The sequence below is a fragment of the Sinohyriopsis cumingii genome, chromosome 15 (assembly GCF_028554795.1).
Source record: "Sinohyriopsis cumingii isolate HCF-2022 chromosome 15, ASM2855479v2, whole genome shotgun sequence".
In the NCBI taxonomy this organism is placed as follows: domain Eukaryota; kingdom Metazoa; phylum Mollusca; class Bivalvia; order Unionida; family Unionidae; genus Sinohyriopsis; species Sinohyriopsis cumingii.
This window is the reverse complement of record NC_142975.1, coordinates 126,415,630-126,435,902: the sequence shown is the minus strand read 5'-3', so window position 1 is coordinate 126,435,902 and position 20,273 is coordinate 126,415,630. Positions and strand designations below refer to the sequence as shown.

The 20,273-nt window shown below is 35.7% G+C and overlaps 1 protein-coding gene across 1 annotated transcript in view; it reads right to left on the bottom strand.

Annotated features, from left to right (window-relative positions):
* The window catches only part of LOC149782708 (low-density lipoprotein receptor-related protein 4-like), a 33,816-nt gene extending 21,009 nt beyond the window's left edge, over positions 1-12,807 (bottom strand). Inside the window, exons 1-4 of the mRNA XM_089934209.1 lie at positions 12,631-12,807; positions 11,224-11,677; positions 6,793-7,045; positions 5,019-5,175 (exon numbers count right to left, since the gene is read on the bottom strand). Of these exons, the coding sequence (XP_089790335.1) occupies positions 5,019-5,175; positions 6,793-7,045; positions 11,224-11,677; positions 12,631-12,715 (949 nt within the window). The 5' untranslated portion in view covers positions 12,716-12,807. The remainder of the gene's footprint in view (positions 1-5,018; positions 5,176-6,792; positions 7,046-11,223; positions 11,678-12,630) is intronic.
* Positions 12,808-20,273: the final 7,466 nt, after the last annotated feature.

Below are 20,273 nucleotides of genomic sequence, written 5' to 3'. Positions count from 1 at the left end.
GAGGCGTTTAAACTCGGGATCGGTTTTCAAACGGTGATCGTATTCGTGTTCCCACATTTCCACCACTTAGTATCCTTCCTGTTCTAACTTTAGGCGTCGCTGACAAGTGGCCTGGTACAAGTCTTCCATGGTTCGTTGTAAAAACTGATTTTTAGTGCCACGGTCAGGGTAACAGACGGGACATCCGTGAAATAAGCAACCGTTAAACTCGTACACGATCTTGGGGTTTTCTAAGTCCCAGCCATCGACAGAATTCGTTCCGATGGTCTTTTCGCCCCCTGCTTTGCGGGCATGCTGAATCCATTGTCCTTCTTGTCGCACAAGTAATGTAACCAGCGTAGGGCTTTGACCGAGTATTGACGTTTGACATAGTTGGTCGTTTGAGGACTGATGACAGCTACGGTGTTTTCAGGCATGAATCGTTGCCGGTACACTAAGGAACACGCTTTGGCAATGGTGCAAGCTTCTTTCAAAGGATCGACCCCTCCGTATTCCATGAACAGTTCTAGAAATTTTCCACAGCAACGTCGTAAAATGTCCACGTCGGAACGACAATACTTTAACATTTCTTCCTGAAAGTCGAAAGGGTCGGAGGCGTGAGCCTGGTACCAAGCGTAGAAAGCTTCTCGTTGTTCGGTACGTATGTTGTCGGGGTCGTAATAGTGAGCCTCAAGTAAATGGGGTAGAACGGCGTGTTGATTGGCTTCCGTATTGAAAAAGTGTGGAAAGTACCCTTTAGCCATTTCTGTCATTCCAAACGTTTTAGGCATTCGGTTCAAAGGCATGGCCAAGTAACTCATCGAATCTTTAAACTGTACTTGTCCCACTTGCATGAAAATGATTTGGCTCCGTTCAAAGTGACTTTAGGACGTTCGGTGCCTTGTTCCGTATAGTATCTTAAAAGAATCTGTCCATCGTATCCGGAGAAATTGTGAGCCATCACCGTGGCATGACGATGACAATCTCCGTAACGTTCGATGTCCTCTTGGCTCCACGTCTTGTCGATGGGGTCTAAGACCCATTTGGCAAAATCGGCTAACGTGTTCGGTCCTCAAAAGATTTTTTCACGCCCTCCGGGAATCTTACTGCAGTGAGGGTAATGACTGAAGATAGGTTCCTGAATGCACTTCTCGCATACTCGATGAGCCACGCAGAAATTAGGAATGTGAATACCGGTCTCTTGCATGCATTCGAAATCAAAAAAGATGAAATTGCCTTTCTTCTTGTGACCGTCCTCTTTCTCTGGTGGGGGTTGGTATTTTTGCACGTAGAATTGGTGTTCCAAGTCCACGCTGTGGTGACAAATGTGACATTTTTTCTTTCCTGAACATACGTGTGTCTTGGCATTATTGGTACGTAGGCCTTGTCCACACGTAGGGCACAATCTCAGCAGTTGACAAGCACATTTCTGCTGTGAACCTTGCGTCTTCAAATGTTGTTGGTAACAGGTAGGGCTGACAAACGTGCGCAGACAAGTTGAACAATGCACTGGTCCTTCGCTCAGACAGGGTTGAGAGGCCAAACATCCTGATCATTTCGATCCACAATGTTTGTGCTGTTCTCGATTGTTATAGCCAAAGTCACATTTCTCACAATAATAAACATATCCCAGGAATCCAGTGATACTGGTAATGGTATCGAAATGGTCATCGTGATAATAGACATGAATGTATTTTCTATCCTTAAAGTCTTTCCCTCGAAACAACAGAGGCCCGCGCATTTCTTGAGGGTACACTTTCAAGGTGTAGCGTGGTGCTAGGACATCTTGCAATTTTTGCATTTCAGGAATGCCACAGGGTGTGTCTTTGGGCAAGTCGGCTTGTTGCAACAGGAGTTCTGCTTCACTTCGTTGTTTGGCTCGGTCCGATTTTCTAATATTCTCCCAGGCTCTTTTCCATTCTACCGTGTCGTTTTTGTTGGCCACCACGATAGCCCTGGCTAAACACATCTGGTCTTGAGGGTTGTGAATTTGGACAAGGCTACGCTTAATGCTGCGAATCTCGTTTACCAATAACATCTTTTTGCGTCCAGTCCCTTGAGGAGGAGAGACTTGGGTCATGTCCAGTGTGGCTTTTCCATCGGTGATGTCAAACTGGTCATTGGATTGTTGTACGTGTTGAATTTTGTCCATGACTTTGGAAGCGGTCAGTTCTGCAGGGGTGCTAAACTCAATCCAAACAGGGGATTTCAAACCGTCGTGTTGTATGGAGAGTCTCAAGCGATCGTCTTCTTTGGGTTGACATTGTCGCTTGAGTGTGGTGAGCAAAGAATCCCACACTCCGGTGATGAACCCTTCTGCTTTCTCTAACGGTACTTCAGCCTTGAAATCTTTAAACTTCACCGTGTATTTGTAAGCCGTGGTTCTCAATTTTCTAGAGGAGCGCTTTTCGGTCTCTCGAATGGAATAGTATTTTTCAGGGTTGACTAAGGGTGGCGAACTTTGTTTAGAAGGTTTGGATTCTGGTTCACTCATGTCCTCTTCAAAATCACTGGCATGAATTTGTGCCAAGACTTCAGCTCTGGTACGAGGCGATAGATCACGTTTCTGCCTCTTACTTTCTTCTTCTTTCTTCTCGAATGAATTGGATCGTTTCATCTTGAGTGAAAAACGTCAAATGACTCAAGTTTAAACACCATAGACTAATTTATAGTCATGGCAGACCAGCGTATATAAAAGGGTGTGTGTCTTGTCCTTTCACTATTCATTTCACTCTCTAACTGAGCACCACGATGGAAGAGACTAGCCAAAATGAATGTTTCATCAGAGCTTTGCGAGGGGTCATTAGAAAATTTTCTTCAGACCAGCCGACGGACTATTCTCCTTCCTTTCGAGATAAAAGTGAAGATACTTGCTATATCTGTCAGAAGAAAGGGCATTGGTCTTCAGAGTGTCCAGACCGTCAAAAAAGAAAAAGAGGGGTTAAAAGAGACAAAAGTCAAGATACCTGTTATTACCGTCAAGAAAAAGGACATTGGTCTCCAGATTGCCCAAAAAAGAAACAAGAGGAGTCAGAAGAAGAGAAGGATTCTTCAGAAGAAGAGAGGGATTCTTCAGAGGAAGAAAGCAGCCAGGTAAAGAAAAAGAAACAGGAGAAGAAAAGAAGAAGGGAAGAAAGTGAAGAGGAAGAGGAGGAGGAAAAGACTGTGACGGTGAAGAAATTAAAAAAACAGAGAGACTAAACAAAGAGACAGAAGGAGTGTAAGAACTTTTTAAAGTGCTCTTTTGTGAATTGTGAATTGGATTGTAACTATTGATAAAAGAATAAATTTATTATATAAGGTAAGTGTCTTTGAGTTTTGATTTGAAAATAAGAAGCTACACTCACGCACTCATATAGACGTAATATAGGGGTAAAATGTTTTTTTTTTTTTGTTTTTTTGGGTTTTTTAAAAATTCTTTTTTGAGTTATTGGCAATTGAAAGTGTATCTCTTTTCGAGAGACGTGGGTGGCCCTGAAAAGGGCCTTTTATGGTGTAGGGGTGAGTTTAAGCAATCAACTTTATCTGTCTTAAGCCTTTGCCACGGCCGAGGCCTACTTCTGATGATGATGATTGGGTTGAAATCACTAAGGGTGGTACGGTAGTTTTAGTCACAGGGTTGGCGTGTTTAGCTCGGGAAGGTCGTATTCTCTTCGGTCGTGATAAAGAAGTCTGATACATTTGTTTCAGACTTCTTAACTCCGCTAAAATGTCCATCAGTACCGTGACGGTTTGACTTTCACCCTCTTGTTTCTTTGCTGCTACTTCTTCTTGTTGTTCTTTTTTTCTTACCTCTTCTTCTTGCTGCTGTTGCTGTAGGAGAAAAGCTTGTTCCGCTTCCTTTTGTCGTTGTATAAATTTCTCCAATTCTTCTTTCTGTCTCTGTCTAAAATTCGCCACTTGCGGTAATGAAGAAGGAGACGAAGGTTCCGGAACAAATTCTTGCGAGGTAAGAAAATCCACAAAATCCCAATTTACCTCTTCTGAAAGTAAGTCCGGGTTCCCTTGGGTGGTCTCCACTACTGGTGCACCCCAGTTGATCGTTTTCTGAGTTTCCGTCATGTTGAAAAAATGTCGCATGGATTGACTACACACAGGCGCTGGTGAATCTATATAGACCACGTGACGTCACAGACTGCTCTCTTCCGATTGGACGTGGGCTGACTGAATTTTGTAACGCGTGTTTGGATTGGTCAGTGAACTCAATCCGTTTCAATCCTTCCTCTACCTATAAATAAGCGCAGTTCACTACATTGATTCACCTGTTCTCGGCGCCTCAAGATGTGGACCACAGTCGAATCATCCACCCTTGTGTCTTCAATGATGTTTAGGACGGACATGCTAATGTATGTCCGATCCAAGTGGACAGTTGTCCACAAGTCAGACACCAGTCTGTGGATACGAAGAGTCTATGTGGAAAGACAAGGATGCCTCAAGAGGACTCTGATTTATGGCCCTACACTAAGACGCAGCTTGAGGACAAGAAGATGCCGCAGATGCCCTTTATGTTAAGGGCATATTAACATAAACCCAAAGGCCCTTTTCAGGGCCACTCATAGGTCTCGAAAAGAGACTGACTTTCAATTGCCTACCCTTTTTTAAAAATTTTTTTTAAAAAAATCCCATGTTAAATTCCCCTTGTCCCTAAAGTAGTTTTTTTTCTCCCATGTTAAATTCCACTTGTCCCTAAACAAACCCAAACTCTATTCCCCATGTTAAATTCCCTTGTCCCTATAGTACCCAGCAATTTTCCCCATGTTAAATTTACATAGTCCCTATAGTGACCCGGGGGGGGGGGGTCTGTAATGCTAATTCCCATTGTCCCTATGTAGCCCCTTTCACTACTTATATATATATATATATATATATATATATATATATATATATATATATATATATATATATATATATATATATATACATATATATATACATACTTACTGTTAATACATAAATGTTTGAATAAATGGATAAGGATATGACAAGATGACAAGATTGACAATGGTATATAATTGAAAATATTTACTCCATGCATTTACCACTTGCTATTTTATTTTCATGTGACTCCAAAACTGCTATCGCGTTTATTCTGTGATCTCTCTCATTCTTGATGAATTCATTTATTTTGCCATTTGCTTTGCTTAAAATATATACACCATTTGACGTATCCGCACCATCCAAAATATAAACCGAATCCTGGAAAAGAATAACATTAGAAATGAAAACTACGCACCACTTCTGCTCACATTTTGTATCTTACACTATCCCTGTGAATATGTACTTAGTCATTGATACACAATTCTGCAGAATCCCTAGACCCTTTACATTTTTGTAAAATAAAACACAGATAGTATGCAATGTAATTGGACTTTTTTGTCCTTGTGATCTACACTTGTCAGCCGGGGTGGAGAATTGTCATAAATTGAAAGAACAGTTTCCAAGATGCTCTTTTTAAAACTTGTCCTGAAGGTAAAATCTAGGATGGATAATTACAAATGGCAACTGATATGACACTAATTGAAACCCATTTAGAGCAACATGTACAATAAACCTTAAGTCTTAAATGTTGCAAAGCCTCTCTGCAATACTAGTGAAAATAATTCTTATTTATAACTGACTTACATTGTATAAAAGTAGATGAATGTATAAAACAGTACTGGAACATGGGGCCGTTCAGTGTAAACATCGTATTTGAGAAAGGCCGAGAATTATGTTCAGTTCTTAAAAACAGCGTTGATCTGATTATGATTATAACTATCTATGTTTGAAATTTGACCTCAAACCTAGGAAATTGTTTTCGTCAAGTGGGGTGCCTAGATGTGAAATGTGAAACAACTTACTGAATGTGCCAACTGACAGGTGCTTTGAGAAATATAAGAATATTTTGCATTCAAAAATAGTTTTTGGTACAAGCTCTTTAAAATAATTTAGACATTTGACTTTTTAATGAATTAAATCACGTCTTTCTAGAGATTCGAACATCGATAAAAAGAAAACTAGTCCCAAGAGTTTGACCTCTTTACCATTTGTTTTCGGCTCCGACATACAAGGGTATTGGGTTGGATTGTAACTTGGCTAATCGATACTTAGATTCACTAAGAAACTTAAGAGCAAAAATATAGAAATTTGACTACCCAAGGCTATATCGAATGTATTTCATATTGTGGCACACAAAAGATCCTTTTTTATTTAATTGAAGGCAACTATTTCTTCTTTTCCTCAAGCGATGAAATTCATTTATTATTAATCCTGGACGAGAAATGTATCCTATTACACTTTATAATCGGATTTGTTCCGATTTCGTTGAATCTCTTGCTGTAGTATAGTTTCAGAATAATAAGTTCATCGGAATTATAGGCGGTGTTGTGAAAGGTACTAGATGATTCGATATTCTAGGCACTGATTAGAGGTAAGTATAGTTGCTTACATAAAATATAAATCTACCCATTAAAAGAAAAGTTTCCTGATTTATAGCTGGATAAATGGGATGAAGTAAATCAGCCATTAATGCAAATAGAAACAACGATACTTAAAACGACAAGACTGACAAACAACTACAACGAGTTTTATATCTTTCCCATCGTCTTCTACAAACATAATGACAATCATGAAATGCATTTTATCAGATGACAAGTACTGAGACTTTGCCAACATTCAAAGTAAAGTCCCTGTGTGTTTTTAGATAGATTGATAGTTTGGTGGGTGGTTTTAATATTTCATATGAAATAAAGATATATAGATTGACGAGTCGATATAAATATATACATAGATTAGAGCTGCAGTAACACAAATACAAGAATAGAGTTCAGATACCTCACATATTGCAATATCGAGGAAACTAGAACCCGTCATCTGAAAAAACAGTTTCCTTTGTTGGCTGTTATATCCTATACTTTCAATTGTATCTCTTTCACTGTCAGCCCAGAATATTCTGTTGGTCATGCTGTCTGTCGCAATGCTAACAGGGAATACGAGTCCGCCACTAACAAGTACTGATCTGTTACCACCTGATAAGTCGGATCTCTCGATCTTTGTTGAATCTCCAATGTCACTCCAAAAGAGTAATCTGCGAAGTTAATTAAAAGTACATACTTGATCAGAGATAAAAATGTTCACTTTGAAACGAACTAATGAATAAAGCAATATAAGCAAGATCATTCTTAAGTCAATACAACGTTATATAAAACCTAGACAGGAATACATTTCACAAGATGCAAACATTGTAGTTCGTGAAGACAAACATCGCTTGAGCTATAATGAATGAGTGTGGTGTAAATAACATCACTGACGATATAGAGGAACTTAAATAATTAGTAACATAGACTGCACATTTTTCTATTTATCAATATTGAATCTTCAATGCTTGTTTAGTTGCGTCTGTAACATCGTCAGACATTATATTTGTGGGCAAACAAATCACTTACATTTCTATTGCAGGTACCTTATGAATTACGATAGAAAACAATTTCATGTTTTGTTTTGAATTTGGATTTTATTTGTTTTCTTTATGCTATTTGTTTGTTTATATTATTAATGGATTAAAATCGATAACAATTATGCTGAAAATTATATGAATTTATTTATATTGAACCCCTTATTTAAAACCTTAGTAAAATATTAAGAAACATAACTTGATTTTATCCAGGCGACTTCCTAGAAATGATTGTATTAAGATGGCCGAAAAACCTGACGAGATCACTTAAGACCAGGGCATGCATGACGGTGAACATGTTGAGGAATTGCAGTGTTAGGACATTTCTAGCCCTTTTACTACGTTATTCAGACACATGGGTCAACAACCATCTGGATTAAACTCACCATTTGGAACATGGTACAATTCACAATAGCCCATAAAGGAGGTAAATGTATGACAGTGCAACAATATAGTTTTTGCAGCAATTATTAAGTTTTGGGTACATTTTCAACAACATTTCAGTCATTTAAAGAAGATCATAAGCGAACCATTTGCGTCAGTGAAAGTAAAGCAGCATTATGTGAATGCTGTCAATGAAACGTGTTTAAATATTTTTGAGTCATTCTGTAATGGATGGAGAGGATGAACTGATTGGTGGTCATTTAACGTATATTAAGAAGTCCGAAATGTATGCAGGACAGTAGAAATATTGAATAATGATACAAAACTTTCAGTGAAGTGTTGCAGTTTAATTGCTCTGAAGAGTGAAGGTAACTTGCACGATGTTATTGATATTGTCATTATAATGGCAGCTGCAATATATATTCAAACATTCAAACTGAGCTACGAAAAGCAGGCTATTACCTGGCAAAAGAAAAGTAAAATCAAATCATTGGGTCTTAGGGAAGAGAGAAAGTTCAGGTAAAGTAATAATATACAATATCCAAAAGAGAAAGAATCAAGAGGACAAAGCACATATAGGCATAAATGACACATATCATAAATCACTGGACTCATAAAGACAAGTATAAGGGATTACTGGACTCATAAAGACAAGTATAAGGCATCACTGGACTCATAAAGACAAGTATAAGGCATCACTGGACTCATAAAGATAAGTATAAGGCATCACTGGACTCAGAAAGACAAGTATAAGGCATCACTGAACTCAGAAAGACAAGTATAAGGCATCACTGGACTCAGAAAGACAAGTATAAGGCATCACTGGACTCATAAAGACAAGGATAAGGCATCACTGGACTCATAAAGACAGGTATAAGGCATCACTGGACTCAGAAAGATACAACGTTTAGACGCACGTCCAAAAATGTAAAAAGTGCAAACCCGTCATCAGTTGTGTTGTCAAATGAAGATACATTAATACCTATAAAGGCAAAGAACTCCAGCTTCTTAAAATGAAAGTAGTATAAAATATGTCAACATGTCTTCACAACATTGAACTTATGTACGATCTGTCATGCATGACAATCATGTAGAGGTGGCTTGGTTTGCACCTCAGACGTGACAATAAAAACTTACTCAGTGTATATATAATGACGTATATTGTCCTATGAATTCTGGTAATAGCCACAGTGATAATGAATGGAAAAGTATAGCGTTGTGATAGAATAGAGAATCTCTCTTTCGTAATGTCATTAAAATTCGAAATAACTCGGCTGATATATATATATATATATATATATATATATATATATATATATATATATATATATATATATATGCATTCTATACTACACATAAATGCTTCGTTCAGGTCAGCAGAAAGTGTATGGTGTAATATTTGGGATTATAAGATATGGTAACCTTTACAAACTATCATAAAGTGAGAGATCAACCCAGAAACATATCTAGAATGTTGACAAAGTGCGTGAAAAGAAATAATTAGCAAAGTAAAGAAGAAACACAACGACGTTTTGGTACCATTTAAAGTCAACGACTAGGATTAGACCTGCTCTCCTTACCTGTAAAAAACGAGAGTACGTACCAGACTACAACCTCGGGCAGAGTGGAGGTAGCAGTACCATTTCGATCCTTTCAGTATCATTTTTATTCAAGAAGTGAATATCAGAGAGTGTGTACCTCTTACAGACATATATATATATATATATATATATATATATATATATATATATATATATATATATATATATATATATATATATATATAACCGGGGACATGGTGGCAATGAAACTGAGGCAGTAAATACTTGCAAATATCTTGGATCACACAGCTTGCATCATTCATAGAATTGCAATATATGCCTGCAACGTGGCCTTAAACCAGAAAAGCGGTAAAGTACACAGTCTATATAAGGTGATACAAACTGCTAGACATTATAGAGACACTATGGTTCATTGTATAGTATGTACAATCATGGAAATAATCGTTAAAGATAGCATCACAGAACATCTGCAGAATCATAGGCACTTTAATGTTGAATGATTTGGTTTCATGAGTGGACATCCATTACTACGTTACTGAAAATGTTAGACCAATGGACTGAAATGCTTGATTCAGATAGACGGGTGTAAAGACGTGATTTGCTGTGAATTTAAATAAAACATCTGTCACAGTACACATATACAACTAATTATAAGACATGGAAGACATTTCTGTCTGTAAACAAAATGTTATTGTACATTGAGAAATATCAAATACCATTGTGTACAAGTAACATTCAATAAAGGTTCGTGCTGGTTCTGAAACTTTAAATGCTTACTATACTTTATCTTCCATATATGTGTTAAAATATTCGTTTTTATACATATTTTCTGCCCACACAAAATCTCTGAGAAATATTCTGTGAGGAAATACTGTGAAAAATAACTCAAGAATTTGTTCCATTTATGCCATTTAATGTGGTGACAAAGAAACCATCTGGAGAAATTTAAAGAGTTTGGAATGAAGAATGCGATTATTTTGGTATATTCTAGGACCAAATGAAAATATTCTTGTACATTGTAATTTAGAAATGGACACGGGGGCTGCTGTTGGCAGCAAACGTTCAAGGACTTACAGATGCATGCCAATAGATGAATACGGCCAATGACAAATGGAATTAATTAGATTAAATATGGAATATAACAATGCTTACATAGCTTTGTTGTATATTTGTACAACCACGCTTTGAACCAATTCAAGAGCGCCCGCATAACGTTGTCTGGCAGAGGGAAGAGGGCAAACATGAGTTAGTCAGCTATTACGTTTTACCCTAGGTGCGGGCGCCTATTGAAACTTCAAGAAACATGAGAATTGAATCATATAATTTTTTATCAAGTTCTGATGAAATCTGTTTTGAGTGTAAGTTCCGTAAAATTGGTATTGTTATTCTAGCATATCAAGTAACTAGTGGTTATATTACTGAATTGTACAAATTAAGCAGGCCGAAGAAAGAAACACACACTGCTGACATTATTAGATTGAGAAAAAATACACAAGCAACATAAATCAATGTACAATGTATAGAATGCAAAAGATAATAAATAGAGATAAATAAATATCAAGAAGCAACTTCGTACCAAGATCTTTGAAAGTATGAAACAGTTTTCCAGAGTTTGTGATATCAGCCAAATATGTTGACTTCTACAAGAGGGTAATAAATAACTTCTGGGCAAGCCAAGACATAGGATCTAGTATACCACGATATTTAAAATGTATTCTAGATCTGAACTCGGTCTAGAAGAAAAGCTAAAGCTAGAGATCGTATAGCCTGCAGATGAAAGAGCGATTTAGGCAAATGTACTTGAAATACATTTGAAGGTGGTTTGAACAGGTGGCTAAATATGCTTATGACTTAATAATAGGTTACTTAGACACTGGATCCACCGCTATTGCCCACGGATTAGTAAGTTCTTTGTCTATTATTATTTTGTACATTGTCGGATCACTAGTGTTCATAGGGCGCATTCCAATGCAATGGCAGTTTTGGTCTGTCCAGTAAAGGTTGTGATTCATCCAATCAGCGGCCAGTTTAACATTGTCACCACTCACATCTTCTTGTATTATTGACCATCTTGATGCAGAATTTTCCAACGAGAATTTCTCACCAATATATATGCAACTGGACTGAGCGTCGTATGCGTATATGCATTTTGCCGAGGAATCGATGGCCATGCTAATAAAATACAGGCGAGATTTACTTAAGTCAAACCATGTCTTATTTATGGATGCCAAGTTTACTTTCTCTATTATGGGTAGTGTGAAGTAGGTGAAGTGTTTGTCTGCTGTGTCCGATGGTACAACGGAAAAGACGAGTCCATTTTCTGGAAATAACAGAAGTAATATAATGGTTACGCATATTTACATATGATAAAAGTATACTAGAGAACCATAAATTAAAATTTATTTAAGCCAGAACCAGTATGGAGTATCGTTGTGACGTGTTACTCAAACGTACATAACTAGGTACGCAATCATTTCGATACAAAAATCACGGGGTACGAAGCCAGGTCAAGAGCATTTTATTTTATTATCTTATGTACACATAATGAATAACGTAAAGAACATATGTATATAGCTTAATTGAAGCTAGGAAAACCAGACGGCAGCAAAGCTAGCCAACGTAATGAAAATAAACACACGATTTCGTTGGTGCGTAATCGTACAAGGAAAACAAAACTTTATTTGGTTTGTTGATTGAAGTAATTCCCGATTGCATTGACATTATATATTACTAATTTTGTCTTGGCATACATGCTGCTGAAATGCTGATTTCTAACAAAGATGTACAAAACTATAAAATTACGTTGCTTCTATTCTGGATATAATCATCTACCACCGGCATAATAAACAAGAAGACAAGTACTACAACTACAAGTGGACGAAATAAAAATCACATTTCTGTATAGTATGACGAATTTATTATATTCGGTTTAGAAACGTTATTACCTGCGTAACTGATAGCTCCATTACTTCTAATTAAGTACCCCTTACAATTTGTGAATTTTAGTCATTACTGGAAAATATTATATTTCCCCAGCAGAGGCAGTTTGAGTATATCGTAATGACTTTCGACTAGCTGCTGAGGAAATGGAATCAATTTTCACCCAAAGCATAACCGTCATTTAGTGTTATATGACAATTAGCAGAATTAAGTTTAAATACCTCTGACGTATTAGAGATGACGTTACTATCATTATTACATAAAGTTTTGACTCATTCTCCACACCTTGTTTATATACAAACCACATAAAACTCATTTAACATTGCTACTTACTTGCAGCTGTTTGGTATGATACTCTGAACAGGAGCTCTAATGTTGCAAATACAGCACAAAGTGAAGCGATATGTTTCAGTTCCATCTCAATGAATTGTTCCCAACGCAGTATTGAATGAACTTGAAAGTTATTGACCAAAGGGGTGAAAAACTATTCATGGCCAGGCATGTTTTGGTATGCATATACACTTCTATGCAAAGGTTAGGTACATTTTAAAAATTGCAACTGATAAGCTAAAACTGTTTTTTTTCGACCTTGGATTGTCAATTAATAGTTTATTATTTGCTCAAAACAATCATTATTAAGTGAGAAAAGATTTAAATTATTTGCATCGTGCAATTTATATGAGATAAAGAGCGACATATGCAAATTTGACCGAAATGTATGCAATATCGTTGAGTTATCAAACTCAAAGTAAATATGATTTTGCTTTGTTTTAGGTCATTTTATGGCACCTAGTTTCCTTATTTCTGCCCTCTAAAACATCAAACGTGTTGATTTAAGATATCCTATGACAGTTATCAAGCTCGGCCAAATATTTCTTATTCGTTACACTGTGTACTAAAACTGTGGCAAGCAACTACAGATGTAAAATAACCACTAGGGAAAAGTGACACAACCTGTAGCAATCGGTATAATCGAATAGTCTGGATATATGGGTTAGTCATTATTCACTTCCTTTTCATAATAACTCTACCAAGCTAAGTTTAGATCATACGGTCATTACTCAATATGGATCATATGTCATACTTCTAAGAAAGCCACGTATAATGTATATTCTGAAAAAGGTTATGTGGTAACACATATATACCTACTAGACAGTTATATGAAAAAAACATTCACAAAAATATACACACGATAAAGTAAACATTTATGTACAATGTACTGGTTTGCAATGATAAAGGGGCACATGTTGTATACAACCAAATGATTTCGCTTACGTAAAGACATGGGTAAATAAATAAATTTAACTTGTAATAAATAGACTTTAACATCGGGTCAGACATAAATATGTCTTTATGTGATAAAATACAATATGTTACTAGTTTTTCCAAAAATGGGAAAGTCACGATCAAGGCTGCCTCCACTTTCAATTTGATAGAAGCTCATGAGGTGTAAACTGCTGAGCAGTTTGACAAAGAAATATTATACCATAAGAAAACGCAGCATGGAAGTTAAACTCAGATGTACTAATTGAATTCATTAAAGTACGAGAAAAGGAAAGTTATTACCAACAGTGATTCGATGACTGCAAAACTCGACAATCTCTTTGCCAGGTATATGCTTCGAATGGGTTGAAGTCATGAGGCGTAATTTTCGCAGCGCATTGGCAAGGGAATTTTAAGGTATAAAGTAAGGCAGCAGAGAGAACTAAAAAGGTCAGATTACTCGTTCAGTTTAATAGGGTCAGATATCAACACAGTTCTTGCCTACAATGATACGAATTTTGTAAAGAAAAAGATAGTTTTGAGGACAATTCAAGGGTGTCATATAATTGAAAATTGTTAGACTTTGTTACTGTTGGAAATATGCTAAACATGACATTGTATTGTAGATATCAGTACGAATGAGCTCAAAACGCAAATTACATGACCAAACATTTATACACAAAGGTCATTTTAGAGGAAAATCAAGCAGAAGCATACGCTAGTAGCAGAGTTACAAACATTCACGTTAACAAACTAATTAATTTAGGTAAGGAGTGTTACCTCCTTGCCTAAGTAGTTTTTTTTATTTCTAAGTATCCATATCGATGCCTCTAAAGCCAAATATTAGTCTATACTCACTTCGTATGCGTATGTTTCTTTATATATAGGCTGTGATAATATTATTTATCCCAAATTTGAACATGGACCCGCCTGTACAGGCACCAACTCATTGCCTGCACGCATGAACTCTAATACCGTATCGACTAAGCTCACATTCCAAGGGAACTTAAGTCATAAATAGTCGCCTGGTACAACGATATTCTAATTAGACAAAACTAAAAAACAAAATAAAACTTCAAAAATTACTATCATGTTTCTTAGACATATTTCCAGTTCCTGCTAATTTGTACTTTTCTTGCCTTTCCCTACAAAGTGGTTAGTGACTTCTGTGGAAAGGCTAGACACGTGCAGTATTGTCCATTAGTATTGGATTTGTTCACCCCTAAAATATAAAATCGTAAAAAATGGATTATTTATGCTTACTGTCCATTCATGAACATTTATAGCAATAAAAATAACAAATATACACTATTATGTGTTGTTCATTTCGGCAGTATTCTGAAAAGGGACGTCATTCTTTGTCAACTATTCTTTTAAAAAACTTTTAGTTTTAATTTTAATATGGGCTTGTAACAATGTCAATAATTCTTTGAATCATGTATCGCTTGTATTACAATTTCACCGGATATGAAAATTCGTCATTTGTTTTAGAGGGCAAACGCATATCACTGTTTAGCCATAAGTTTTCAACTGACGAAATATGGGTAATTCCTCTTTTGAATAGTCACTTTTAAAAAGAACTATGTATTTAATCACATTTAACCATATTATTTGAATTGACCCCAGGTGGCCGAGTGGTTTAAAGCTTTCGCCATTACGATCACAGATCTGTCTGCGTGGGTCTTAGTCACGGGCTCGGTCAATGTAGGTATGTGAGAAGTCTTGCGAGTAGCTTTCGGTGGGTCGGTGGTTCTTACTGGAGTTTTCCGGGGTTCTTCCTCCACCAGTTTTACTGAAAGCCATGTATAGCTTATCTTGAGCTGAGAAATGGCGTTAAAAACAAAACAACGACAACAACCATATTATTAGGGGCTTATGATAAAACTGTCGGCTCTTTCCATTCATGGTGTTTGTACTGCTACCGCTAATAAATAACAAAATTTGCAGATGCAGTTCTAGCAAGTGTACATACTTATTTGAACAATGGAAACATTGTTCAGTAATATATTATGGGATCAATTTCGAATTTAATTTCGGAGATCTTTCCTATGTATATCGGAACGAGATTACTTTGAATCTGTTATATATTTACATGGACATATACGTTTGGAATCGATCCAAATATACTTATAAAGGTGTGTTTGGGATCGATCCACTCTTGACCGAAATTGATTTCTGGGACTGTTCCCAAGATTGCCAGGTAAAAGTTTTTTTTGGATTGATCCCTAGTTTGGTAAGAAATTCTTAGGATTGATCCAGAGGCTGCCGAGTAAACAGTAAAAACTGGGCGCGGTCCCATTTTTATCTGAAAATATATTTTTGGATTTTATCCCAAGTTTGCCTCGTAGATAATTGTTTGGGTCAATCCCACGTTTTCCAGGTAATAGACTTTTTGGATTGGTGCCAACGTTTACGAAAAGGAGATACTTATAGATTAGTCCAAAGTCTGAAAGGTAAGACTGGAATTTATCTCAAGTATGTCTGACATGATATTGTGATTGATCTCAATTTTGAACAGTAAAAAATGAAGAAGCTTGGATCGATTCCAAATCTGCCAGGTAAGAAATTATTGGCATCGATCCTAAAATTTCCCAGGTAAGAACCTCTAGTGATCAATCCAATGTCTCTTTTATAAGGATTGTTTGTTTCATGGGTAGATGGAGTGACTGAAGGAACAAATCCCAAGACAAAAAACAGTTGCCGTGCCATTATAAAACCTTAAGACATAATACAGGAATACAGAAAGAGCAATACATTATAGTACGGCATCTATCAATCCTAAAAGTAAGAATTAATAACAAAAGTCTAAACAATTTTATTCATTTGTTTAACAACATTTTTTAGTAACAGTTCAATACATTTGTAACTATTAAATGATGTGATGTGATTTGGATTTTTAACGTAGCTTTAACAATTTGTATGTCATATCACTACGATGTCTGCAGTGTGGCACTTTATAGTGAGGTATCATGCCACAGACATGCAGCATGATGTCCCACTCAGTCACATTATCCTGACATCAGGCCGACAAGTCATAGCACTAACCTCTTAATGCTGAGCACCAAGCGAGGCAGCTGTTAGTATCAGTTTTATAAGTCTTTGGTATCGAACCCACCACCTCCAGCATCCGAGGCGGACGTTCTAATCACTAGGCCACGGGAGCGGTCTAACTATTAAGTAAAAATAATATTTGTCTAATGTTAGGATGTTATAAACTATATTGACTGACACATGTTGAAAGGTCAATTTCCTTAACCTTTCATCATCATAAGGTGCACCATGCTTTCTGTATATAAAGAATGTTTCGTAATTTCTATACAGCTTGATATTTTTTTGCAAAAATTTTCAGAGGGATAATCTTTAGAAAATGCTTATTATTCTGATGTGTTTTGGTCCGATTATAACAAATTTCATCATTTCTTCGGCCAGGCTTAAAACTCAGTATCAGTTACTATACAGTTCTATGTCTTTGGCCTGAGAGATTACTTATGACTGCTATATGGTACTCTTACATTTCAGTTAAATACAGCAACTGATGTATGTTATATTCAAGAAACTCTAAAGCAATATTTTAATTGTGACAGTCCCTCCCGAATAAAATACCTGCACTTATGTAGGACCAACAAAAAGTATTTGTTTGAAGCCGACAATGAGTTTGCTCCATGACAGAGATGTTTAGCAAATTATATGGCTGACTGTTAACAGATATAGGCATTTATTTGTTACAGACGTTTATGTGTTTTATTAGTTCACCTAGTTTTAAAACCAAGTGGTCTTGTGGTATGCGTCGGTCTTATAATGGGTCTCAATTGTTAGCCTACAATTGTGTTACCACACAGTAACCGATATTTATCCATACCTTTTTATCAGACTTGAAATATTGTTATGCATATTTGATTTAATTTATATTTGATTTAATTTAATTGTTTGTTCGTTAGTTTTAATTTTTTAAATTCCATTACATGTTATAGTAATGTAATTTTGTTTATTGGAATTTGACACCTTCCTGAAATTAGTTTGACCTGACTGTTTTTTTTATTTTTATTTTTATTTTAATGCTGACCTAGATCCTAAACTTACAGAATTAGTAATAGTCGAAGTAAACATTTTTTAAATAGTTTTTTTATTTCATTCTTAATGTGTGATTTATAGAGTGAAATCAAGGCTGTACTGGGAGTACGTGATGTAAAGGTTCTATCTCGTTCCAGAAAGTGATCACGTGACCTATATACGGGAATCTGTTTCGCGTATTAAATTAGTGTATAACGTTTTTCTATAGAAAATTTAGCCAGTTGAGATTTTAAACACTTCGACGTCAAGGTGGTGTTTTTTCTGTTGTGACCAGTTGGAGTTTAATACTTTAATTTTTCTTCAAATTATTTGGATTCAAAGAGATTATTTCTTTTCACTGGGAATATTTAAGTGCTCATACAGAATTCTTGGACAAATATATATATTGACATTTTATTCGGAATTCAAGTACCAGAATATTATTTTCTGTGGGTCAACAAAGAACTGTAGATGCATCATTACTATATTGGCTATGGCATACGTCATCTCCTTCTTAAAACCGTAAGTTCCTTTTCCCATTTTTACCTTATTTTTCTAGGGAAATAAATTATTTGTTAAATTTTACAAAGCATGTTGTTTTCACTTTTTGCTTGTTACTGTGTATGAGAGCCTAAACACGTAACAATATGTATTTATATTATCAGCGAGATTCCTAACTATTAATGCGGCGATCTATTATCTGACTGACTGACTTTGTTACTACTATGCATGCCATATTTCTGATCTGATCACGATCGATACTTGCCATGTATACTTATATTATGAAGGTATCGGACAATATCAATAATGAGTGTGATCATCGTATTAATGAAGTGTTTAATTATTAACGAGGTTTTTAATTGCATCTGATGGACCGAGCATGTTATCATTTTGGAAGCCACAATTCTGATTCAAGTTTGATCAAACTTTGTATATCTATTTATATTTTCAAAATGTTAGATGATTTTGATATTTATCAAGGCATATTAATGAGATGACACTTCATCTGATTGTCACCACTCTGGACGCCATATTTTTAATCTGATTTTAACCAAACTTCAAATATATGCTTATATGATCAAGATCGCGCATGAGTTTCATAATCTTGCATGTTATTGCTCGAGCTTGATTACCGCTCTGATCAGATGTTATAATTATAACTGATTAGCACAATATTGAAGTGACTGAAGTATAATCCTATACGTAAAATATTTTTAAAATGACTTAAACCCAAACTAAAAGACAAATTCAGTAATCCTCTTGCATCTAGTTTGCCATATATATATATATATATATATATGATGAGTTAGTAGACATATAAAGCAATGAGATTAGGAGACTAGGTGTGTTAGAGGATTCTATAATATCACCGTCGGGGGAGAGATGATGGGGAAGGGGGGGGGTCTACTAAGAAACACAAGAGCATCATCAAATATGATGGCACAGTGAAATGCTTAAAATGAAACATCATTTAATGTATCACTTAAAATTATAATAAGATTTAAATTTGCAGTGGCTAATATATATTATATAACGTGTATAATAACTGAATAATTCTTAAATTTTAATTTCTATACTAATGTTTGATCTGATAAGTTGTAGATGTGTAATAAAAAGCACCTTTCTGTCTAAAGAATAATCCATGATAAGTTGTACATGCGCAATACAAAGCACCTTTCTGACAATAGAATCGATGGTAAGTTGTAGATGTCCAGTACAAAGCACCTTTCGGCTAAAATAATCCATGATAAGTGGTAGATGTGCAAGACAAAGCACCATTCTGCCAAAAGAATCCATGATAAGTTGTAGATGTGCAATTCAAAGAGCCTTTCTGCCAAAAGAATCCATCTTTATCTTTAAGGAAAACATTGGAAATGATACAATGATGCGGACAATATTGTCAGTTCTTCAAGAAAATTAAGAAAGAAAATAGCCTCAATAGGCACCCATTCCAATTAAACTTCAATGTTAAAATATTTATGAAATGTAGAGATAATTACTTACTTCTCAATCGTTAGCTTTATATTTCCTTTTACCACAGTGAAGAAGATTGATTATGTGTTTATTAATCAATAACCCACTGTTCATAACACACTTTCGACAAATTAAACTTTGATAGGATCGTAATTGGACGGTTTTGCAAAGATAGTGTGACAACCACGTTTTGTCAATAGAAGTAAACCGATAAGATGTATGCAGATATTCGTCAGACAAATTACGATGGGCAAGAGACTATAGCCATTCAGCTCAGTTTGTTCAATTTGTCTTTTATTTCCATGTGACCAATCTGCGTTTCGGAAAGAAATATACATCACAAAATACGAACACTTGAAATGAATTTTAAATAGAATTGGGCATAAAACGTTATACAAAGGTTGTTCTTGTTTAATTGTAAGCATGTGAATTATAGTTTGAATTGTCATTAAGAAATTTTAACAGATGTGATTTGGTATTTTATCACGCAGCTTAAATATTTTTCTTCATTTAATATATTACTACTTCTACGCATCAACATCATATGTCACGAAATTGCACATACTAAGATATCCTTGTATAATATACAAACGAATATGTATATGGGTTTCGTTACCGCCTGCAGCATTATCCGGGGGTGCATAGTTTTAGCTCTACCAATTTCAAAATACTGAGTTCGGTTCTCCCAC